We start from the raw sequence: 23758 nt of genomic DNA, 5'->3' as shown, positions 1-23758 counted from the left end.
CGGCTACTCTGCGCGATGTGCGAGAAGAATGTGGCCCTCTGAAGGCTATAGACATCCATGTCGGACGTCTCGCATGGAAAGGGATACGAATGCCGATGCCATTCAGAATTACAAGGCCTTTGGATCAGCATTGCGTTATCGGCCTCTGGCCGCCCGCCTTGGGAGCACGCGTATCAACATAATCATTTTACGTTTAAAAAGCAGGAAAAGATTCCCATGAGGCAATGCTTATTCATATACCAGCCGTGATGCTTGTGCATGCTCGTTGTCTATCGCAATGCGCATTATCGATTGAGTGTATCACGTGATCCAGTTTTGCACCGGGATTATCTCGGTGAGAGGAGCTCCGAAAAGTGCAAGCTGCAGCTCTCCAGAAATTTGTATACCCCGTGCCCAGCCGCATTGCCAGCTCCATGTCGGGCACTCGAGTAGTATTCGACGGCTTATGGCGCTGTCTTTGCCCCTCTGTCGATACGCAGGCTGCGGCTAGGCTTCTCAATTCACAGGTTATTCCGAGAACATCGCTTGCGACGCGCCAACGAAATCACCTCGTCCCATCCACCCGCCATCCTGCGAATCGTACACGATGTCGAAGATACACGACTGTCACACCTTCAGTCGTTCAGGCAGAAGGACATTTGAAGCTTCATGATAGTGAAGAGCTAGCGGAAGCCGACGCATCTCGACAAGCAGAAGACTCGGGATCTGTGGACGATAATCTCCCCGCCGTGAACGAGCAGCTCCGAGCAGCCCCGCTGCCTGCAATCCTCGATGCCCTGGAGGTCCTCCGGGGCCAACCAAAGAGCTTTAAGAAGGTCGCAACAATCATCACATATCTGGTACGGGCTAGAGGTGTTGAGCTCAGCCCGAAACTCTACGAGGACTTGATCGTTGCTACGGCCGATGTTCAAGGATCGGCGGCGTTCCTAGCACAGCTTTTCACGGAGATGAAGCGACTGCAATTCACAACTTCGCCTTCAATATCCCATGCCGCGTTGGCTGTATGTTTCCTCAAGACAATCCGAATTGCCGCTTGGACTAACGAGGATAGGCTCTCGCGATACATCCCGATTACTTACTTCGAAACGAGATTCTTGCAGCCATGAAGCAGTCATGGACCGAAGTTGATGTCCCAGGACAGGCTCACGTCGCCCTCGGGCTCCTCCGCGACGGACAGATCGAGCTTGCTTTTGATGCAATAGAGAACCTCATTCATAAACAAGTACCCATAGCTTCATGGGTCTTCGATATCTTCATTTTCAGCCTCGCCCACCGCGGATTTATAGATGAGGCGATCAAGCTGGCGCATAGCAAGGTTCACTCCTCTGATAGCGAGACCGACGTTGCGTTGTGGTATTCGCTGCTCGACAATTGCTCCGATGCCTACCACTACGAGGGTACGCGATACGTATGGGGTAGAATGCTGGAGAAGGACAAGGAGCAGCTTTCGGACGGGGTGCTCCTTAATATCATCAACACGGCTGCCAGGCAGAACGACTATCAGCTTGCCACAGGGGCGGCGCGGCTCGTCACACAGAGAGGTGGAAAACTTGTCGCGCATCATTACGAGGCGCTGATCGAATGCTACGGCGGCGTTGGCGATATCGTTAGCGCATTAAGGGTCTTGTGCATCATGTTCAAGGCCATCTCGGTTGCGCCATACGCCAGCACCCGTCCAATCTACCAGAGAATCAAGAAAGAGCCAGAGAGTATCGACCCGGCTCTTAACACTCTTACTGAGCTTGTCCGCAGCTACAAAGTCCCCATTGCCGCGCTCAATGTCATTATTGAAGCCGCTGTCGAAACGCACGGCTTCGCGAAAGCGTTGGAGATTTACCAGAATGCGCACAAGTATACCGAGGCCAGCCCTAACCACGTCACCATTCGCTATGTTCTCCAAGCGTGCGAGGATACAGAAGCTCTCAAGGCTCTTGTTGCGCAAAACCCTGAGTTGGCCCTGAAGGGTGATCGTACCGTGTTTGCGAGGGTCGTGCATGAGTACGCCGTGGCTGGTGAGCTGGATCTCGCGTACAAGTGTGTGAGATTGTTCGGCGAAGCTCCTGCGCCGGCTGAAGGGCAGGAACCAGAACTGGACAGCTTTTGGATAAACAGGAAGACGCTACTCACCCTCGTCAGGAAATCCCTTGACGTGCAGGACGTGCGGGTTTGGTGGCTGATCGAGCAGGCCGAGAGGCGGAATATGGACGTCCAGTCGGGCCTGTCGAAGGTTATGGCATCCGTTGCCGACGAGATCAAGAGAAGTTCCGGGTTGGACCGAGAGGACACCGAGATGACATATCGCTTCCCATCATAAAATGGACGGTCCGTGTATATTTTGTATTACCAAGAGCACTCGCATAGTCACCTTTGAGAGAAGGTATGCCGCACTCGGATTCAACCGCGGCGGCTGTATACTACACTTTGGCACGAGCCAGCCAAATTTGCGTTGCAGAAGCTTCCAATCGCCGGTCACGTCGTGAACACCACCTGTACTCATACGGGGTGACTAATTGTCAGCTTATAGCGTCGCAACCTTATCCCGACCACCACGGAACATACCGAGAGACACCGGAGGTTATCTATGCATCTGGTTTCATCAATTTGGATCCGGCCTTCAACCCGGCATGCAGGCCTGCCGGGCCAATGTTTGAACATCCCTCGACGCGCTAATTGCGAATCCAAGCACCCCTTCGTTACAAGTCTCCTCCTGTATTGTGTCAAAGAAGCACTCGTCGTCCCATTACATCATCATACATTTTCTTCCCCTGTCGCATTAGCCGAATATGCGGCAGTGTATTGAGAATCAAAGCTGACAGACAGCCTGCCGACTGAAAGACACTCTTCAACGGCTTGGCAAAAGCCATCGATTAATAAGTCTGGAGAGACGACATGCCATCTCAATCACAAGGATCGTGCACACCAAATGGCTGAATCATCCGTGGGATGGCATTCAGTTCAAAGCTCGATCCAGCCAGACTTAAGGTTCCTGACCGTGCAGCCAATCAGATGATGCATGGGCGGTGATCATTCAAGGGTTCCGGAGCTCGCTGATAAATCGACCAAAAGCCGGACGCGGATTAGTGATAATCTTGAGTATTGTCTGCTAGCTCGTTTTCTCACCTTCGCCTCCACGGAACTGACTGGCACTAGCAGCGAGTACTTTCGCGATCTGTATGCAGATGCTATCTCCTTGGCTCTAGCTCCTAATTCCAAAACCCGCCAACTTTGCGGCACGCCATCTCGTTGTCCCTCAACGTCATGTCAGCCCTAGCACCATGTCTCCCTATCACTCTGGTCGGCACAATCGACGGGGACGCGCCAACTCCAGACGGACGAGAACGGACAAACCAATACCCTGGTGACACGGCACGCACGTTTAGATCTTACCATGCCCCAGGGAGAGACAGAGATTTACGACGCCTGCTTCCGCGGGGTCCCCCACCCTCTTCTCTCTCAAACGAGATAGCCATCCGCACCAGACGGCTGGTTCGCGCCTATCTCATTCCGGCTCATTCGAGAAACTTAAGCCCGGCTGTGATTCATAATGCCACACGTGCTGGAGTCGCGCCGCATCGTAGTTATCGCTTGTAAGCCCGATGCCGTGGACGGACCAAATTTTGGCCCTGATCGGTCATCAGGCTAGCAGTCATGTTGCTTCTTTGGCCTTTGAGTGCTGTCGACGCCAATGTCTGCTTGGCAAAGCTTGAGATGATGGTCAGTATATTAGAAGACGTGATGTCGGTATCATCATCGTCTATTTTTCTGTCAATCCACACACTCATCTCTCCAGTCTTGCACCCTTGGCAACTGAAGATAACTCAACAGCTTCAGAAGCAAGTCAAACCGCCCAACAAGTGCTCTAATATCCCAAAGTCATCACCGTTGTGTACAGCACACAATCTAAAGCCACATCATCATCGGCCGTTCCAATGGCGCAATTAATACGAGATGCCCCAGTGGGCCAAATCATCCGCTTCATCACACGGAACAAGTTCCTACAATACCCGGAAGAGAAGCCCGACTTCCAACTTCCTCAACAATGGCTTGACGTCCTGAACTCTGAGAAGCCCAGCCCGGCAGAAGCAACCCCAGCCGACGCCAGTGCATCACCCCGATCCTCCGAATCAACCCACGCCGCCGACGAAGAGAACAAGCTCTCACAGAAGGAAGTCGAAGACGCTGCACCATATGGCACCTCGCTCCAGCGGACACGGAGCCGAGAGGAGACGGTCCCTTATACGGCAGACCGGCTCGAGGTCGACGAGATCCACGAGATCCAAAAGACCAAGAGCATCCCCATCGCACCCAGAAAGACAAAGGATGGTGCCATCCTGGTGGACTGGTACTTTAGCGACGATGCCGAGAATCCTCAAAACTGGTCCAACGCGAAGCGCGGGCTCATCGCCGCCGTCATCTGCATTTACACTTTTGTCGTCTACATGTCTTCGGCGATTTACACGCCCTCCATTGAGGGCGTCATCCACGAGTTTGGCGTCGACATGACTGAAGTCTCGCTAGGCCTGGCGCTGTTTGTGCTAGGCTACGGTATCGGTCCTCTGCTCTTCTCGCCGCTTTCTGAGATCCCTCGCATCGGCCGTAACCCGATTTACATCGTGACCATGTTCCTCTTTGTGATCGTGTCGATTCCCGCACCTTTGGCTAGCAACTTTCCTGGCCTGATGGTTCTCCGATTTCTACAGGGTCTCTTCGGCTCGCCCTGTCTGGCATCAGGTGCTGCGTCTCTGGGAGATATGTACAGTCTGCTCAACCTTCCCTACGCCCTCATTGCTTGGGTAAGTGCTTCTCAACTTTGACATCTACTATCAAACATCATCATGCTCATTCTTCCAATAGGTGTCGGCAGCATACTGTGGTCCAGCTCTTGGGCCCCTCTTGTCAGGCTTTTCCGTCCCCGCCATGGGCTGGCGCTGGTCTCTCTGGGAGATCCTTTGGGCCGCGGCCCCCGTCTTCCTCGTCATGTTCTTCTTCCTCCCCGAGACCTCGACGCCCAACATCCTCCTCAGCCGCGCTCAGCGTCTCCGCAAGCTGACGGGCAACGACCGCTTCATGTCCCAGTCCGAAATCGACCAGCGCAACCTCAAGACCTCGGCTGTCGTTATTGACGCCCTCATCAAGCCCCTCGAGATCACAATCAAGGACCCGGCCATCCTCTTCGTCCAGATCTACACTGCCATCATCTACGGCATCTACTACTCGTTCTTCGAGGTTTTCCCCCTCGTGTACCCAGTATATTACGGCATGTCCATCGGCGAAATCGGCCTCGTCTTCCTCTGCATCCTCGTCGCCTGCCTCCTCGGCATCGCCGTCTACGTCTCCTACCTTGCCTTCTACATGGTACCCCGTATCAAGAAATTCGGCTTCCCGATCCAGGAGAACCGTCTCGTACCCGCTCTCCCCGCCTCCTTCGGCCCCACCATCGGCCTCTTCATCTTCGCTTGGACAGCATCCCCGGCCATCCATTGGATCGCACCGACCATTGGCATCACCGTTTATGGTGCCACCGTCTTCGTCGTGATGCAGTGTATCTTTGTCTACGTCCCGCTGTCCTACCCGCAGTACGCCGCCAGTCTCTTTGCCGGCAACGACTTCTTCCGCTCCGCTTTCGCCTTCGCTAGCATCTTGTTCGCCCGCCCGATGTACCAAAACTTGGGAGTCGCCCGGGGAACAAGTTTGTTGGGTGGACTAAGCACAATTGGTATCCTTGGAATCTGGCTGCTTTACTTCTACGGTGGTAGACTGAGGGCTCTGAGCAAGTTTGCGGTTTCGTCTGACTAAGGAGGTTCGGGATGAAATCTGATCCTTTTGATTTCGGCGTGGCTTTTGATGATGATGACATAGCATGGCCTTGTTTCTTTTCCCCTCTGCTTTCTATGGTGGTTGGAATCTCGAGACGTAGATCGACTAAGAATTAATAGAGTAATTTCGCGAGCATAAATCCCACGCAAACGCCTTTGACGATGTGAATTGTCTTTACAAATGGCGGATACCGGTCTTACTATTGAAGCTTACCGGTGACCACGCCATACATCACAAGTTCTCGGATCGCAAGGCATTCTCCAACCAACCCTGCAACTACGAGCCGGTACCGGATCTGAGCGACCCGATTCATGTCGAGTTTCTTCCGTCTCATCTATCCCCACCCATCCACCAGTCTGATTCCGCAACCTTATCATCGCGCGAAAGCACTAACCGAATTAGGGCATTATTTTGAGAAACTTGACAGCGCAGGGTTCCTGGCTATCGTGGCCAGCTCCGAAATGCTCTCCTCTGAGACGAGCTCAATTGCTATCGGCGTGTTCTATGCGATGTGGTGTTCCGCATACTTTAAGACTTGTTTCCTGATAAGCCAAACTAAAGATGGGCAATATTAGAGAGATGACGACTGAAACGTAATGCTTGATCCCAACACGAGCAGGGGAAGAACAGGTGTTAGCAAGATGGACTAGAAGAACGGCAGATATAAAGTAGATTGACCGCTTGCTAAGAAAAATGGGTTTGCAAGCAGCACCGTCTGATGCAAAGCACGAACAGAGAATATTTACATCATGGCGAATCCCGAGGCCCCTACTTCCCGTCCCTCCATTACCCGATGCGATGCAACGGATCCATCAACCACAACAGAGAAGCTCGTCGAGATCATCAACCGTGATGGCGGCGTGATAGTAGAAAAGTTCATCAATCTCCAACTCGCCGCAGAGATCAAGCGAGACCTGAAGCCGTACTTTGACGAAGACATCCCAGACAAGTACGGCTTCTTTCCAGCAACGACGCAGAGAGCATCCGGTCTGCTGGGAATATCAGACGCCTGTGTAGAGCTCGCATGCAACCGCTTGTATACTGATGTCGCGAATGCTCTGGTCTCTTCCTCGTTCACCTTCTGGAGGGGCGACAAACAGAAGACTGTCAGCGGGAAGCCCATCATCTCTTCGACAGTAGGATTCCGGGTGAATCCAGGAGGGAAGCAACAAGTGCTACACCGTGACGACAAGTGAGCATTGTTGCCTCTTTACTGTGATGCAGAGATTCTCTAACATGAGGCTTGCAGTGATTATCATCCTCATGACAAGCAGCTGCCCGTCCTGATTGGTTGCGTCACCGCCTTGACGAAAACAACAGCAGCAAATGGCGCGACTGTCGTGATTCCGGGCTCGCACCTCTGGGGTCCCGAACGTCGTCCGCTCGACAAGGAGACTATTCCAGCGGAACTTGAACCCGGCGACGCCTTGATCTTCCTCGGAAACCTGTACCATGCGGGCGGAGGGAATGTTACCACGTGAGTACATCGCCGACGTGCAGAGAGTATCCCTTGCTAACGCTCCTCGACAGGGACGAATATCGAGAGACTGTTGGTATCTTCCTGTGTCAGCCGACACTACGTCCTGCAGAGAATCAGTTCCTCATGGTACCGTTTGAGCGAGTGAAGAAAATGAAGCCCCAGGCACAACGTCTTCTGGGGTATGGTCTATGCGAGCCGGGTGTTGGGTTCATGAAGTACCAGGACCCAATGCGAGTGCTTTTCGGTGTCGAGGACGAAGAGACGGTCGATTTCTAGTAGTCTCCACTTCATGTTGACGAATTAAAAAGAAGTTTCCGTCTTTCTCCAAAGGGCGTTGATGTTGCTCACACCACAAGAACTCGCTGCCCTATGGCTTCTCTCATGCGAGCGAGGGGTCGCCAATCGTCGTCTTTGCCAGCCCAAAACTCCTTGAGAAAGTTCACCGCATCCAGGTAGTAGCTGAAACGAGTGCCCTCATGGATCGCCGTGAGCAAGCCCGTGATGATTTCTTGTTGATGCTGATCTCCATGGCATTCGGTACCGGCAATGAACGTCGGCCAGGCTAGATTCTGAACGAAGGCAGCTTGGTCTTCAAATCCAGTCAGTTGGTCGAATAGGCTAGCTACGGCTACAATGCGCTCCGAGGCGTGCTCGATGGCGTAGTCGAGACACCTTATCGAGTAAAGCAGCCCTGCTTTATGATAAACCTCAACTAGACGTATGAAATCACGGGACATGCTTGATCCTGCTAGTCCGAGTCGCCCGGCCGCCATCAGCGTGGCGCCTCTTGCTTGCTCAAACCCATATCGAATAAGAGGCATCGTGAGACCACTTCGTAGGCGCGATATTGAAGGATGACACTCTACGGCATCTGCCGACACAAGCGTGACGCGGTGCAAAAAGGCCAGATATGTCGAAAACAGCAGATGATCTGAGCCAGGTGCCGGTGTGACGGCGTTCCGAATGAGGGGCAGGTCAAACGATGTCGTAGCTGCCAGCACATCATCTATGGCTAGTTGGTTTCGCAAGAAAGCAAACAGATCTCGGTTGCTGATGGAGTTCTGACATTTGAAAAGGTTAACAATCGTCCGGGCCGCGCGCCTGTGATCATCGGCGATTTGCAGGCGGCGACGGGCATTCTCGTAGTTGCACATGATAAGAATCGAGGCCAGCATCCATTCTGCATCTGCCAAGTCGTCATGGTTGTCCAAATCATCGCCCTCGATCAGTCGTGCCGTCATGTTCTGGGCGCGGGTTTGTATCAGATGCAAGCACCTATCGCGAGCATTCTCGGCGACGGACTCATCCAGCAACGTCATGGCGCCGTGTTGAGCCGCGAAAGCCATGATCGCGAAGCCGATTGCTGGTTGATTCGCGGCTAGAGGAACAACCTGTGTACGGTAATGGTTCTCGTCTGAGTCCATCCATACCATCAGGCCGGCTAAGTTCCGTCTGTAATAGTCCATGAACACCCTTGTCAGAGAGTCGGGGTACTCGCAAGCTTGAGTTGCTTGGGCGATTGGCGCATTCAGAATGGCAACCGAAGTCATGAAGCCTTTCCTTTTGTCTGGCTTGGAAATTTCAGTGATGATGTCTTTCGAGTCCTCTTCTCGAGATGCGGTCTTATCTTCAGAAGACGGCCTCGTCGGGATCGTTCGGCCCCGCAGATGTCCCCTTGCGGCGACCCCTTCAACCCATCGAAGTCGGCGGTCATAACCAGGGCAAGAAAGCCTTTTCTTGTCACACTTGGCGCAATGAGGGCGCTGTCGATCGCAGCAAATTCGACGACGCTCACAATTAGCGCAGCCTTGGGGGCTAATCAGCACATGATCGGCTGAAGGAGTGGACGAGCATTCGACGCACCTTTGAGTTGCTTTGCGGGCGCTTCCACCGTAGACTTAGCAGCACCTCTTTGGACTTTCCTCTCTGTCATGCTGTCAAAATGACATGGCCACGATGGTCGTGATATATCTCGTACTCGAATGAGTGTGCGATGCCTGGTGAAACTAGCCTGCGGTTGAATGAGACTTATCAACTAATTGCGGGGTTCCTGTCCCTCGATACCGTCTGGTCTCTAGCCACGTTCCGATTGATCAACGGAGGGGTACCCAGTGCTTTCAGTTGCGAGGTGTGCACGCTAAAGCCAGGCCCTGAGAACAACTCATTGAGAACAGTATTTGCGTTGATCTAAAATTCCAAAAAGCAACTTAGACATCCTGCCACTGTGATTGCCATGCTGACTCAAAAAAGAGCTGGTTAATTGCGGCGTAGGCTGGCATCGCGTCTTGTCGCCTGCAGCAACTTCGTGCAGACAACTACACCAATGATCTGTCAGTGCTGCCTAAAGTCTTACATTTCTTGACCTCCCTCTGAGCTGCGCCGACCCCTCCTACCTCTCCTCCTTCAACAGACGAGCATTTGATATACTGCTACCTACCTTTTCTCAAGCTTTATTTCAGTGAGCGGATCGCCATGGAAGATGACTACATCCAACAAGCTAGAGTCTCCCCACATTGGTTATCTGAGGGCAGCGCCTTCTGGTATCGCCAGAATCTACCAGCCGACAGGTTCGCCTTCATCTACGTCAATGCCACAGAGAAGCAGCGACGCCCAGCTTTTGACCACGATAAGCTAGCGAAGGCGCTTCAAGAGAAAATCAACCAAAAAGATGGAGAATTCGACGCTTTCAAGCTACCCTTCACATGGATCGACCTTGAAGACGAGTCGTCCTCCATCCGATTTCTCTACGAGGGAAAGAAATGGCGTTTTGATACTGAAGCCAATCTTAGTGAGTGGGAGGGTGCGCTCAATCTGCCCACGACGCCGTTCATCTCTAAGGAACGTGCATCTGTGCACTCGAACCACTCCGTCACTATCACTTTTGTCAACAATAGCAAGGCGGACTTGAAGAAGTATTGGGTAGACTGGGAAGGCAAGCCAGTGCTTTATGGAGGGATTGGAAGTGGTTTAAGCAACACTCAAAGAACTTATGCCGGTCATGTCTGGAAATTTGTCGATGAGTCGGGGACTGTCAAGGCAATCTACGCCACACCCGAAGAAATTGTCTCTTCTGTGGTTATTGATGAGACTACCATGGATGAGCTCGGTCCCCAAAACTCAGAAAACGGTGTTGAAGAGAAAGGTGACAAGAAAACGAGCCCAGAGTCTGGCTTGAGCGAGAAGGACTCGCCCCACCTCTTTGTGCGAGACTTCGACCTTTGGTGCCGGAATGAGGACAAGGAAGAGGTGCGTCTTTCAGGTAACGGCGCCGAATACAATCAGTATGATGATTCAAACATCTGGATGTCTCCAGACAAGAAGTTTTGTGTCGCCTGGCAATTCGTCCCGGAGGAAGAGCATAAAGTGCATCTTCGCGACTCTGTTCCGAAAGATCAGCTCGAGCCAAAGGCGAAAAGCATCCGTTATTTGAAGGCTGGAGATCGCGTCAGAGTTGATCGTCCTCGTTTGTTTAATCTAGACACGAAAGAAGAGGTCGTTACGGACGCAGCCTTATTTCAAAACCCCTACGAACTGCGGAACATCGGATGGAGTCGTGATTCTTCGGAATATCGCTTCATATACAACGAGCGTGGCCATCAACGCCTACGTGTCATAGGGATCAACTCAGACGGGCTTGTTAGGACTCTAGTTGAAGAGAGCAGCGACACATTCATTGATTACTCCACGAAGCTCAATCGACATTTGATAGAAGATACCGACGAACTCATCTGGGCTAGCGAACGAGACGGCTTTAACCACCTTTACCTCTTCGACCTTCAATCAGGGAAGTTGAAGAGTCAGATAACAACAGGAAAATGGAATGTGAAAGACTTCGTTCGTTTCGACGAGGAAGCGAGAGTGGTTTGGTTTTCAGCTTGCGGAGTGGTCCCTGGTCAAGATCCGTACTATACGCACTTGGCTCGTGTCAACTTCGATGGGACGGGATTCAAAGTGCTGACCGATGGAGATGGTACACACCACTGGACAATCTCTCCGGGGCACAGATACTTTTTCGATACATGGTCGCGGGTGGATTCGCCTCCACGCACCACTCTAAGAAGTATGGAAACTGGACAGCTGGTCGTACATCTCGAAGGTGACGAAGGAGATTCTCATCGTTTAGAAATAGACGGCTGGGTCGCACCCGAGAGATTCAACTGCCCTGGACGGGACGGCGAAGAGTCCATCTACGGTATAATCGTTCGCCCTCCAGATTTTGATCCCAAGAAAAAGTACCCCATCCTAGAATCCGTCTACGCAGGCCCGCATGGATTTCATGTACCAAAGGAATTCAGTGCGCTGCGTTCGCGCCGACAGTGGGCAGAGCAGGGGTACGTTGTTGTTCAAATTGATGGCATGGGAACGAATTGGCGATCAAAGAAATTCCAAGACGTGAGTTGGAAGAATCTCAAGGACGCCGGGTTCCCTGATCGCATAGCCTGGATCAAAGCTGCAGCGGAAACTCGGCCGTGGATGGACGCAAACCGAGTTGGGATCTTTGGGGGATCGGCAGGCGGACAGAATGCCGTGGGAGCACTTCTATTTCACGGTGACTTCTACAAAGCAGCCGTCGCCGATTGCGGTTGTCACGATAACAGAATGGACAAGATATGGTGGAGCGAGCAGTGGATGGGTTATCCAGTTGACAAAGCATACGAGGATTCATCGAATGTGGTCCATGCTAGCAAATTGACGGGAGCGCTTTTGCTAATCGTTGCAGAAATGGACGACAACGTCGATCCCGCGTCCACTCTGCAATTGGTCAAGGCTTTGAATGATGCAGACAAGGACTTTGAGTTTCTTTACATGCCTGGGGCTTATCATTGTTCAGGCAGGACGAAGTATGCTCTCCGTCGACAGGAGAAATTCTTCAGACAACATCTGCAAGCCTCGCAATAGTAGCACGAATCTTCCAACTTGAGAGTCTGTTGAGAAACGCACTCATTGAGAGGTGCGCTTAATCTGCCACGAATTAATGATACAACTCTTAGTTCAACCTTACCGAGATTGAAGTTGGGAGACGTTTTCTTTGAGCTGGGATCTCTTGACTCTAATTCTATTACGCTATTCTACAAATCATGATTTCCATGCCAGGCTCTTACACAAATGAAAGTTGAAAGGCTGCCAATGATGTCGCTACAGACAGGCTCAGTTCACCCTCCTTAGAAAGCACCCTGGTGATATCAGACCTTTCGTGCTCGGATCAAAACCTGATGTTCCGGATCTGGGAGCACGTTCACTCCAAATTCCACATTCTTGGACCGTGGCTGTCCATCCAAGTTCTTGATCTCGTAGTTCAGGAGAAACTCCGCAAACATGAGCTTAATTTCAACATCGGAAAGGAATCTGCCCGGGCACGCATGCCTGCCGAAACCCCAACCAAGCTCCGTACGAGTGACGCTGACAAATGAATGCTTGTGTGCCATCCCGTCTTCCTGGCGTTGACGGTACGACCGCATGCCATCGAACTTGTGCGGATCGGGGTAGATGGAAGCGTCAAAGTTGATAGCGCTGGTCGGTAGTTCCATCTTCGTACCGGCAGGGATGTAAGTTCCGTCCTTTAGGGTTACAGGCTTCGTAGCCATGCGCTGGAAGGTAGCTTCGAGCTTGTAAGAAACCGTACTTGATTCTGGTGGGAAGACGCTGACTTACTCAGATCAGGTGCATTCATTCTCAAACTCTCCTTCATCCAGCTGTCGAGTTTTTTCATCTCGGCAAGTGACTGCTTGGTAAAGATTCCCCCAGAACTCTCCAAGACCTCCACAACCTCTTTGCGAAGCTCTTCGGTAAACTCAGGGTACGCAGCAAGATCATACAAAACTTGGACCATGGAAGAAGAGGTTGTGTGAATACTCGCCACGGCGAGGGTCATCTGCATCAAGAGTTGTAGGTCTAGGTCACCGGCCTTATCTGCATGATCCCCGCTAGACAGGTGGTCAAGCATCGTGGGAGGATTCTCCAGAGGTGCACCACCCAGAGCTCTTTTCCTGGCCATGGACTTGGCGACAATTTCGCGCCCTTCAGCCCACTGCTTTTCCTTCTCTAGGCGTTCCGGGAGGAAGTAGGCGACGAATGGACGCAGGAAAGGGGGCCACTGCTTGAGAGCCGAGCCGTATTCGATTGCGGTGTGTACAAACGACATTGAGAGATTGGTCCATGCGGGATTACGGGCTGCTTCATCGCTATGCATAATTCTCGCAGACAGAATCGCCACAAGCTCGAAGAAGTGCTGATAGGGTTTTACTGGTGTCCAATCTGGATAGAAATTAGGCAAGGTCATGTACCTATACTAGGATTGTGGGTCATACCTGTCGGAGATCCAAGAAACTTTGGAAGGTGTTCTTGGATCATCCCATGGAAAACAGGAACGTAGGCACCTTTTTTCTCGGTTAGTATTGAGCTCTGAGAATATCATAGAGGATTCAACAAACCCAAGCTGGGATTCATCTTTGCCAGAATCTGATGTACTCCCCAGGCGTCGACACCTCCAATGCCCGTATAGTTGACCAAAGCATCCTAGAAAGAAAAGTCAGCATACTTGTGACTAGTGAAAAGTGACATGAACAAACGTTGTCGATGGAGGCTTTGAAACTCAATGCCGGGTGACTCTTCAATTCGTCTACACTTGCAAGGGGCAAGACGACTTTGACGCCTACACAAAGTCAGACTTTTATTCAAAGTTTTGCGAGAGAGTAAACATACCATCCATGGTATCAATTCCGAAGGGCTTGCTCTTGAACTGACAAGCGCATTAGCTACGAGGCTCAATGCAACTCTTCAATAACTCAATCTACCTGCTCATAGTACTTGTCGAGTAACTTCCTGGCGTTTGCGCCGTATGACCGCTTTCTATTGAGAATATCGGACACCTCTTCCGAAAGTGGCGTGGGTACTTTAAGTCTTCGGCCCAGGACTTGTGAGAGTATCCCAAGAAGCAGCGATGAAAGTATCAAAAAGCTTGCTGTTGAAGACAGATGGTGCCAGTTCAACAACGAAGCGTCGATGCGAATCGTCGTGGGTAATAGAGAACCCATTTTGTTCGAGTTGTCTGAATACTTGAGGTAAGACAGAAGGTATACCAAAAGTGCTCTAGTGAGAAAAGAAAGCAAAATTGGCTTCGAGCACTGGCCGTCTTTTGGGGTTTTTACAAAAGTTTAAATGCTGGGAACTGACTGTAATTAATTCATGAACACACCTTTGAGAAAGTGAATAGACCTTAAATAAGAGCTTGGTTCGGCATGAACATCTTGCCACAGGTCGCCAGTTTGGACGATGAAGCGTGTCGTGGACTGGGTGGATCCGTGAAGCGGACTGGCGCAGATCGACACTGCCCACTCGAGGCGGACTCTCGGCATGCACCGAGCCCTTCATGCCAAGTAGCGAGCCCATCATTCAGTTTCTAGAACTTCAAGTCTCAAGCATTCCTTATTCGGGTGGACTTCAGTGGAATCATAGATAGTTCGTGTCTCAGTTCGATAGCCGGCGGGAGAGTGCAGGTTTCATACGGACTCAAGGAAATGTTGGCAAGCGCCGTTAATCTTACTAGGCGTTGCTTTGTGACCCCAATCGAAGAACTGAATTTCCACCGGTAAGTCTTTGTATGGACTTGATGGGCTGTGTGAGCATCCTGTTCATTCCAAGAGCTTGCTCCGAGCCTTTTGGGATTGGCTCCCCAGAGTTTTAAGAAGCGAATGTGTAGCTTCTGAAAGCCATGTTCTACACGCAACTCTACATGATCTGGGGGAATCCTCACTACCTACGTCATTGATTAGAATTGCAATGCCTCTATGCATCGTCCTCCTGATCTCAACTATTGATGAAAGCCCCACAACTAAGCACAACATTCTCTTGCAGATAGGACGAATTTTAATGGCTTTGATGCATTCCGCCAGAAACCAGACCAATATGGACCTAGATAACTACATGGGACTGATGTTACAATAGCTATAGCTTAGGTGCCACACCTTTCTGGACAACATTAATGATACTTTACCTGTCTGCGGACTTCACCTCGAAGGTCAGTAACTATTTTTAATATTTGCAATGCCTATAAAATGGTCCACTTAGTCACGGCGTTTTACTCTGTCCGAAAAGAAGCAGTATCAAAAAACGTTTACCGAACTTCCTCACCGCGTTGTCAGCTTTGACTTATTATTTGCGACGGCGATGTGATGTCGTGTGTTTAAAGGCCAGTTGTGGGAACCGTTACAGTAACATGGCGGGATCTGCATTGCCGTCAAACGTTACGGCAAATAAGAAGATTGGGTTCATGAAGCCGAACGGGGAATTTCAAACCTTCGCGGGACTGTGCAGAAGCCGCCCCTGGGTCTCGATCCCACCCGGGCCGATGTGGAGTCTTTATTGGGGCATGCTATTCGGCAGACGGCGCCTTCGGGAGCCGATTGACCATAAAGGACTCATCAGTGCATGCGTCATATATGGACATGATTTTCCAGGCTGAGTGTTAAGCCAAGGCTGGAAGGCGGCTGGTGCTACGCTCGCAGAACTTGGCAGCTGGCGCTATTTAGCTGCCTCGCCCGTTCCCGGTAGGTCTAAACAGAAGCGCGGATTTTTCGCTGTGTGGAAGTCCGAGAGTCCGAAGTTCAAGCATAGTAGGTAGCTCGAATTGTAGCACTTATAATCCTCTTGCTCCATATTCTGAATTCTCTATCATTCTTTCTGTTTGAGCTTATACATTTCAACGCAGGTTGAAGCTGTCATGTCAACCGTGGTTCTTACCATCCATGAACAGCAAATTGCCAAGTGAGCGGGAGCCGGGTTTCTCACATGAAGCGCCCATCAGCCAGAAGCCTACATGTACTTAGTTTGAGCTATCAACATCTTCAGACTTAATCACCGAAACTCAATTTGATAGGGATTTTGTATCACTCGAGGTGTTTGTTTCCCTTAATCGCCTAGACTTTTCACCAGATCCCTCTACACACCCTATTGTTTTGTTACTAAGCAAATTCCCCCAAAGCTAAGAGCCGGCGGCCTGTTCCCCCGCAAAGCGTAGTCAAGCTCTTGCGTAAGATTTTCTTTTCGCCCATGCAATCAGTGGATCTAACCGGCACCCAAACTCCGTCTTCAGGGCCACAATTGATCTCTCCGCTGACTCTCTGCTCCATCGACTTTGCGGGGAGGGAGGTTCGCATTTTCAAAGTACGTAACGGCATCGAAGACCACAACCGGCTCCGGCTCGATACCTTCATCACTCTTATGTATTCCGTGCAATTTTATTACCAGACTTGGAGTAGCGCTGGGCAATGAGCTTAACCTTAGTAAGGGTGCCTAGCGACTGGGTTCAGTGACATTCCCGGATAAGTGTCCGGCACTTGAATGGCCAGCCTAGCCAATCCCTTCCCCCCTGACTGGGAGATATCTCAGGGATCTCTGGTTGCTAGTGGCGATACCGATATCAAAAGGGATGATTCCCCCGCGACCCAAGTCGCACCATCAGACCATTGGCACATTGAAAGAGTGCCGCCGGGCATCTGGCCTCTAACAAGTTGGGGGCGCCGTCGGCGGAATCGATCAATTAAGCAGCAATTGGAATGACAATGGCTGCCGATATCGAAATTCCGTGAATGCCGCTACTGGATCTCTCGGGTAATTTCACGTAGCACCGGGCCGGTCGCGTTCAGATGTCTATCTAGACAGGCCCGCCTCGACTTTCCTCCCCAGAACTTCTCGAAGACCAGCAGTAGGTCCGTATGCATCTTCCTGACTCTCAACACGTTCCAAGCATGGATCGCGATACGAAACTCCACGACGAAAGCGAGGCCACGGCCCCCAATGTCAACAAGACACGGTCGGCCGACCAACACGATGTGGCCATCAACGCGTCTGGCCACGTCCAAGAACTCGAGCGCAACTTCAATCTGCTCTCCCTCGCCGGTGTTGGATTAGTAGTCGGGAATGTCTGGCCAGCGATCGGTGGCTCAATCCTTGTCGCCATCTTCAACGGCGGTCCCCCGGGCGTCCTATATGAGTTCATCGCCGTGTCCGTCTGCTACTGGACCGTCGCCGCCAGCATCGCCGAGCTAGCAAGCGCCATTCCTTCGTCCGCCGGAGTGTACCATTGGGCCTCCGTCACACCCGGCCGCCGATGGGGCCGCGTCGTCGGCTTCTTCGCCGGATGGTGGAATTATCTCGCGTGGGTTCTCGGCGCGGCCAGCATGGCATCGATTTTCGGCAATACGGTGGTCCAGATGTACGCGCTCAACCACGCGGGTTTTGAGGCCAAGCCCTGGCACGTCTTCATCGTCTACATCATCGCGACATGGCTTGCATGCGCCATTGTCTGCCTGGCTAATAGTGCTATGCCGCGGATTAACGATTTCGGTGTCTTTGCGATTGTAGCAGGTTTCCTCATCACCGTCATCACTGTAGCCGTCATGCCCGGTCGAGACGGACGGCCGCCGCATGCATCGTCTTCCTTTGTTTGGACCGAGTGGACCGCCGACATCGGATATCCGAACGGCTTTGTCTTTGTAGCCGGAATGCTGAACGGAGCTTTCAGTGTCGGTGCCGTCGATGCCACCACCCATTTGGCGGAAGAGATTCCGAACCCGCAGCGTAACGTCCCCATTGCTCTCGCGCTACAGCTGAGCATCGGCTTCGTCACCGGGTTCTGTTACTTGGTCGCCATCATGTACGCGATCAACGACTATGATGCTCTCTTCGAATCTCCTTACCCGATCGCCGAGATCTACCGTCAGGCTACCGGCTCCGCCGCCGGCGCGACTGGCCTGCTCGCCCTCGTACTCATCTGTATCGGTCTTACGCTCATGGGTCTATACATCACTTGCGGTCGTACACTGTGGGCTCTTGCCCGTGATGGCGCAAGTCCCCGTCCTGCCCTCCTCGGACATGTGAGCCCGAGGCTGGGCATGCCCATGTGGTCTACAGTCTTGTCAGCCATCCTGGTCACGGTTCTCGGGGCAATCTACGTCGGTAGCACAACAGCCTTCAACGCTTTTGTCGGGAGCTTCATTCTTCTCTCGAGCAGCTCCTATCTCGCCGCTATACTACCTAACCTCCTTTCAGGGCGGAAGATGGTCGCGTACGGACCCTTCCACATGCGTGGATGGATTGGATTCGCCATCAACAGCATCGCGTGTTCTTACATGTTGGTATGGTTCGTCATCTACTGCTTCCCTTTCGCTCTGCCGACCAATGCCCAGTCGATGAACTACGCATGCTTGATATGGGGCGGTTTCACCATATTTGTTGGTCTGTGGTGGATGCTGGGTGCAAGAAAGGGGTATGAAGGTCCGACAACAACGGGCGGTGCCGTGATAGAGGCAGCATCTCACCACCATGTAGCTTGATTTAGTTCGAAGTCAAAAGTATGAACATCTATTCAATTGCAATGATTCGTACCAAACATATACCCACAGCTTATGCGTCCTTGCGAGTAGTAACCTCCTTATGACTAGCACCAACTACACAGACATGCATACCCCATGAAGAGATAGCCGCTCTAGCGAATATTCAAGCGATTTGAGCACAGATCTCTCCGCTCACTCGATGTCTCCGCCATTATGAGGAATGAAAGTGTCCGGACGAAAAGTTGTCCTGTGTCGATACGGGATTGATCTAAGGTAGCTGTTGCATGACAATACGACGGGAAAATATCTATTTTATGAGAAACGTCTTATGACACCTCAGCCGACCGCTGTGGCAGCGCAGAATCGGTTTCGCTCGGCTTATGAAGTCGTCCAAGCTATCAACCAAGAAAGCTACACCACAGCCCGTGTGAGATGATGCACAAGACTTCTTTACCTTTCGACTCTCACTAACACGTAGAAGCAACCGTTCAGATGAATATGTGCGTATCAGTGCTTTGACTTACCGGGGTTTCAGCAATGTGTCCGCGCGGAAGGTTTTTAGGTTCACGACGTGGGACAACGGGAACGGTGGGATTGAGGGGGGCAACTACGCAGGCGGCGAAATGATAGTCCGACGCGGAACGTCTACTAATACATCATTGACGGCAGATGTCTCAACCAATCGACACCCACCCCAACATCCCATCCCTCCCCAGCTCTGACACCCCGGGCCTGTCACCGGTACCATTTGATATAGGAAAGATCTCCCGTCAGTCAACTAGCGCCAAGCATCTGCCAAAATGAGAAGCAAGGCTACATCGTCTGCCTTGAGCTCATACAACGACACCGCTTATGCGTACAACCTCGGCACATTCCATCGCGCCGTGAGTACTTCGAGCCAGGATGCTCAGGTCTGGTTCAACCGCGGCCTGACGTGGGCGTATGCCTTCAACCATGAGGAGTCAGCGAGGTGCTTCCGGAAAGTCATTGAGAATGATCCTTTCTGCGCCATGGCTTATTGGGGACTCGCATTCGTCCTTGGGCCCAACTACAACAAGCCGTGGAAGGTATTTGATGGAGAGGACCTCGCCGATACGACCAAACGCGCACATCACACGATCATGCAGGCAAAGAGCCACTCAGGCAAGGCTACTCCAGTCGAGGTTGCGCTCATCAATGCACTGTCATGTCGCTACCCGCAAGAGAAGCCAGCAGATGATTGCTCGAAGTGGAATCAGGATTACGCCCAAGCCATGGACTCGGTCCTGCAAGCCTATCCTGATGATCTCGACGTGGTCGCCTTGTGGACAGACGCCACGATGAATGTTACGCCTTGGAAGTTGTGGGATTATAGGACTGGAAAGCCAACGCCAGGTGCCAGGACCCTGGAGATCAAAGATGTAATGGACCGCACTTTCAGGCTCAGAGGCTCGTTGCAACATCCAGGCCTCCTTCACTTATACATCCATCTGATGGAAATGTCACCAACTCCGGAAGCCGCCCTGACTATAGCTGACAATCTTCGCGGACTTGTCCCGGACGCAGGGCATCTTGAGCATATGCCTACACATCTGGACATCATCTGTGGAGAATACCGTCGCGCCATCGCGTCCAACTCTGACGCAATACGTGCCGACTCCAAGTTCCTCGCCCGTGAGGGTCCTCTTAACTTCTACACGCTGTATCGGTCGCATGACTTTCACTTCAGGCTATATGCCGCCATGTTGTGCGGTCAGTCCCGGGTAGCCCTTATAACTGTGGAAGAGCTCGAGTCGACTATTTCTGAAGATTTACTGCGAGTCGAGTCACCACCAATGGCAGATTGGCTCGAGGGCTTTCTCGGCATGCGAATGCACGCCCTGGTACGCTTCGGTCGTTGGGAGGCTATTCATGCTCTTGAACTTCCGCGAGACTCCAAGCTTTACTGTTCAACCACTGCCATGACACACTACGCGAAGGGCATAGCCTACGCTGTGCAGGGTCGGATTGAAGAGGCGGAAAAGCAGCGCGTATTATTTACCGAGGCAGTAAAACGGGTACCGTTATCCCGTTCAGTCTTTAACAACACTTGCTTGTCGATTCTCTCCATTGCCGAGGCTATGCTGGATGGAGAGTTGGCTTACCGAAAGAAGGATTACGACATCGCTTTCGCCCATCTGCGTAAGGCCGTAGAGAGAGATGATGCCTTGCCCTATGATGAGCCTTGGGGATGGATGCAACCAGCACGGCACGCGCTCGGTGCGCTGCTGCTGGAGCAGGGCCATGTCGAGGAGGCAGCGGCTGTCTATAGTGCAGACCTTGGGGTTGACGAAACCTTGCCCCGGGCTCTGCGGCACCCCAACAATGTCTGGGCACTGCACGGATTCTACGAGTGTCTGATGAAGTTGGGCAGGGTTGACGAGGCTAAGATCCTCAAGCCGCAGCTCCAACTAGCTTTGGCCGTGGCGGATGTTCCCGTCAAGTCTTCGTGCTTCTGTCGCTTGAAGACGGTCGATTGACAGGTGCGGTCCCTGAGGCCTCCATTCCAGCGTCGCCTCAGAGACCTTGAGAGACCACGTGCCAGTTTATGACGCTGGCTTCCAGGCGAGGAAATGGACGGTGTAGTGAGATAGATCATTAAAATGCACATCTTTAGGCTGACAAGGGCATTGGAAGGAACGGACACGGGCATTATGGGAAGGGACTGCATCAATGGAAAGTATTCGTTTCGCGCTTTAGCAGAAGAAGAAGAAGAGACTCCTTTTGCTTCACTAGGATTGCAACCTGCTTTGGAGATGGGTAAAGTTTCCAGGTATCCAGGTGTCAATATGTGAATGCTTTGCGTGCATGCGTGTGGGATCCGTCTTCTCTAAGTCTTGTCAGTTCCGTGACCAAGTCTCCCTTTCTTCAAATATCCCAAATGATGAATTCACCATAAGGGGATTGATTTCACTGTTTACTTCGATCTACAAACGGTTATCAAATTCTACATTACACAGAGGTATCAGTTCTTCAGGTTCCGAAGCAGAAGCCCAACTAGTTCATGGTCAGTGACAGTGGGTCAAGGCCGACGCCTTGATGATTTACGGACTTCATTCTGCCCATCAGTTTTGCAAGCTCTGAAGAAAACATGACCTCGCATCGGCGTTAGGAACTTACACTACTACAAATGTGACGCCACTTCGCAAGCTTAGAAGATAGGGGAGGCCGGTGGGCGGCGGACTTCCAACTGCCTAATTGGCAAGTTCTAGGCCGGAGCCAAGAAGAATTGCCAAGTGATGCAAGTCTAAAGCTACCAATTTACCTGGAGTTACTCTCGGGGAGGGGCTATTGTGAAACATCGGTAGTCACTAAATGAGAGATTTAGCAACGGTTTGCAGACGCAAAGAGCTTCAGGCTGTAATTGCAATAGTTGAGTAGTCTGGAAGAGCCAAACTGAAACTATCCGAGGAACAGAGGCAGCACTTTTTACTCTAATTGTTTTTGGAGCGCCGCAGTTTGGATTAATGATGACTTGGAAGAATGAATAGTGTAAGTATATACGTGGCCTCCCGGTTGTAGTTGTATAGATATGTACAAGAAGTCAAGTAAGACTAGATCTAGCCCAATGTGAAGTGTTCCAAAGTCCTCCGGTGTGATCATGTAGCCCCTGAGGCGATGAGCAATGAAATCTACAAAACAATATGCCTCATTTGCTTAGCCGGAGCAGGTGCCAGCCTTGGAGGGTTCGCATCCACCAGCGCAGCCGTTGTACATCTGACACTTAGTCTTGGTGTCGGCACAGACATTCTTGAGGGTAGCGGTGTCCTTGTAGGTCAGGTTGATGCCGGCCAGCTCTCCGCCGTTCTTGGCGGTGACGCCCTCCATGTAGACGTTTCGCTTGCACTGAGTCTTGCACTATGCAGGTTGGAAGAGAGGTTAGCGGGTTTTGTCACGAGACAAGAGTTGTATATTCCAGGAATTATCGACTTACGTTTCCGCAAGAGCGGTAGAGCTTGCCGTAGTCCTCGACATAGTAGTTGATCTTTGATAACTCTTAGCATTGCTTATTTGAGAGCGAACATTAGTCGATCGATACTCACCACGTTGACGGTACCGCAGCCGTTGTGCTGAATGACCTTGTCAGAGGCGTGGTACGCACCACCACCGACAATCCAGGACTGGGTTCCAGCCTTGTCGTTCTTGATGGAGATGGCGTCCTCGCAGACGTCCTCGAACCAGACAAACTCAAGAGTGCAGTGTCCGTTGCAATGAACACCCTCAGCCTGGTTCTTGCCAATAATGGCGTTCTTCAGGGTGCCTCCGGCCTGGATGTAGAAAACGGAGTCCTTGTAGTCTTGGAGAAGGGGCATGTGTTAGGTACGCAGGCACAGCTAGGACGCGTACGATGGACATTGGCTACTCACCACCCTCGGACTGGCCACCGCAGGCACCGGAGCCGCGGTCGAAGCGCTGCCACTTTCCGTCGTAGACCTGACCAGCCTTGATCTCGATATAAGACTTGGAAGTCACGGTACCGGTAGCCTTTGGAACACCACCAGTGTAGCCGTTGCAGGCGAAAGCGCTGGGAAGGGCGGCCAACAAAGGCACCAGGCCAAACTTGAGGAACTGCATGATAACAAGAGTATATACACTCGCAGAAATAAAGAATGAATGTAGTAGTTGGTTTAAAGTTGAAAGAAGGTGAGAGTGATGGGCAGAAGGACTGGATGCGAATAGGTCGGACAACCCGAGGACTTATATGCAAACCTTCTCAAGGCAGAGGTTCCTGGTTCACGCAGAGTCTACCAATGCTGAAAGCTCACACTATCCCTATCGTAACTTGGCTACTCATCAGAAGAGTCTAGGCACAATAACCAAGTATCGCCTGTCTCAGGCCTAGGTGAGCGGGGGGTTTCCCGAGCCCGTGGGTGAGGAGACGACGGATCGCACGGGGATTTGGATCATTGGTGGACATATAAACAAGCGGGCCCGGGAGATGCCTGCATGGTTGCTTCTGCGCGATTCTTGTAGTCGCTGATGGAGTCACTTTGGAGATTTGCTCCGCGTACCGGCGTCTGCGTTGGAAACTTTGTTGTGTTCTGGTCCCGCAGAGTGATGTACTTCGTACCTGGCTTTCACTTATTGTCAACACTGCATGTAAGGGGGG

General features: G+C 51.8%; 8 protein-coding genes across 8 annotated transcripts; 5 read left to right on the top strand and 3 right to left on the bottom strand.

Moving 5' to 3' along the window:
* Positions 1–987: 987 nt before the first annotated feature.
* On the top strand, positions 988–2314 carry N0V96_007002 (uncharacterized protein; the record flags this gene model as incomplete). The annotated part of the gene is made up of 2 exons (XM_053192473.2): positions 988–994; positions 1101–2314. 2 exons carry the CDS (start codon positions 988–990, stop codon positions 2312–2314), a joined length of 1221 nt encoding a protein of 406 aa, XP_053050237.2.
* A 1615-nt stretch (positions 2315–3929) lies between these two features.
* On the top strand, positions 3930–5796 carry N0V96_007001 (uncharacterized protein; the record flags this gene model as incomplete). The annotated part of the gene is made up of 2 exons (XM_053192472.2): positions 3930–4793; positions 4855–5796. The coding sequence occupies 2 exons, from the start codon at positions 3930–3932 to the stop codon at positions 5794–5796; spliced, it is 1806 nt and encodes a 601-aa protein (XP_053050236.2).
* A 770-nt stretch (positions 5797–6566) lies between these two features.
* On the top strand, positions 6567–7573 carry N0V96_007000 (uncharacterized protein; the record flags this gene model as incomplete). Its single annotated transcript, XM_065757886.1, has 3 exons — positions 6567–7009; positions 7067–7294; positions 7348–7573. 3 exons carry the CDS (start codon positions 6567–6569, stop codon positions 7571–7573), a joined length of 897 nt encoding a protein of 298 aa, XP_065613409.1.
* Positions 7574–7641: 68 nt separating this feature from the next.
* On the bottom strand, positions 7642–8847 carry N0V96_006999 (uncharacterized protein; the record flags this gene model as incomplete). Its single annotated transcript, XM_065757885.1, has 1 exon — positions 7642–8847. The coding sequence occupies one exon, from the start codon at positions 8845–8847 to the stop codon at positions 7642–7644; it is 1206 nt and encodes a 401-aa protein (XP_065613408.1).
* A 3633-nt stretch (positions 8848–12480) lies between these two features.
* Positions 12481–14002, bottom strand: N0V96_006998 (uncharacterized protein; the record flags this gene model as incomplete). The annotated part of the gene is made up of 5 exons (XM_065757884.1): positions 12481–12896; positions 12950–13552; positions 13606–13674; positions 13729–13813; positions 14000–14002. 5 exons carry the CDS (start codon positions 14000–14002, stop codon positions 12481–12483), a joined length of 1176 nt encoding a protein of 391 aa, XP_065613407.1.
* Positions 14003–17043: 3041 nt separating this feature from the next.
* N0V96_006997 (uncharacterized protein) lies at positions 17044–18630 on the top strand (the record flags this gene model as incomplete). The annotated part of the gene is made up of 1 exon (XM_053192467.2): positions 17044–18630. One exon carries the CDS (start codon positions 17044–17046, stop codon positions 18628–18630), a length of 1587 nt encoding a protein of 528 aa, XP_053050231.1.
* An 800-nt stretch (positions 18631–19430) lies between these two features.
* Positions 19431–21128, top strand: N0V96_006996 (uncharacterized protein; the record flags this gene model as incomplete). The annotated part of the gene is made up of 1 exon (XM_065757883.1): positions 19431–21128. The coding sequence occupies one exon, from the start codon at positions 19431–19433 to the stop codon at positions 21126–21128; it is 1698 nt and encodes a 565-aa protein (XP_065613406.1).
* A 1177-nt stretch (positions 21129–22305) lies between these two features.
* Positions 22306–23223, bottom strand: N0V96_006995 (uncharacterized protein; the record flags this gene model as incomplete). Its single annotated transcript, XM_065757882.1, has 4 exons — positions 22306–22506; positions 22583–22615; positions 22692–22945; positions 23016–23223. The coding sequence occupies 4 exons, from the start codon at positions 23221–23223 to the stop codon at positions 22306–22308; spliced, it is 696 nt and encodes a 231-aa protein (XP_065613405.1).
* Positions 23224–23758: the final 535 nt, after the last annotated feature.

Source organism: Colletotrichum fioriniae (assembly GCF_027942845.1).
Source record: "Colletotrichum fioriniae strain IMI 355084 chromosome Unknown scaffold_8, whole genome shotgun sequence".
Classification (NCBI taxonomy): Eukaryota; Fungi; Ascomycota; class Sordariomycetes; order Glomerellales; family Glomerellaceae; genus Colletotrichum; species Colletotrichum fioriniae.
This window is presented reverse-complemented; position numbering and strand designations above follow the sequence as displayed.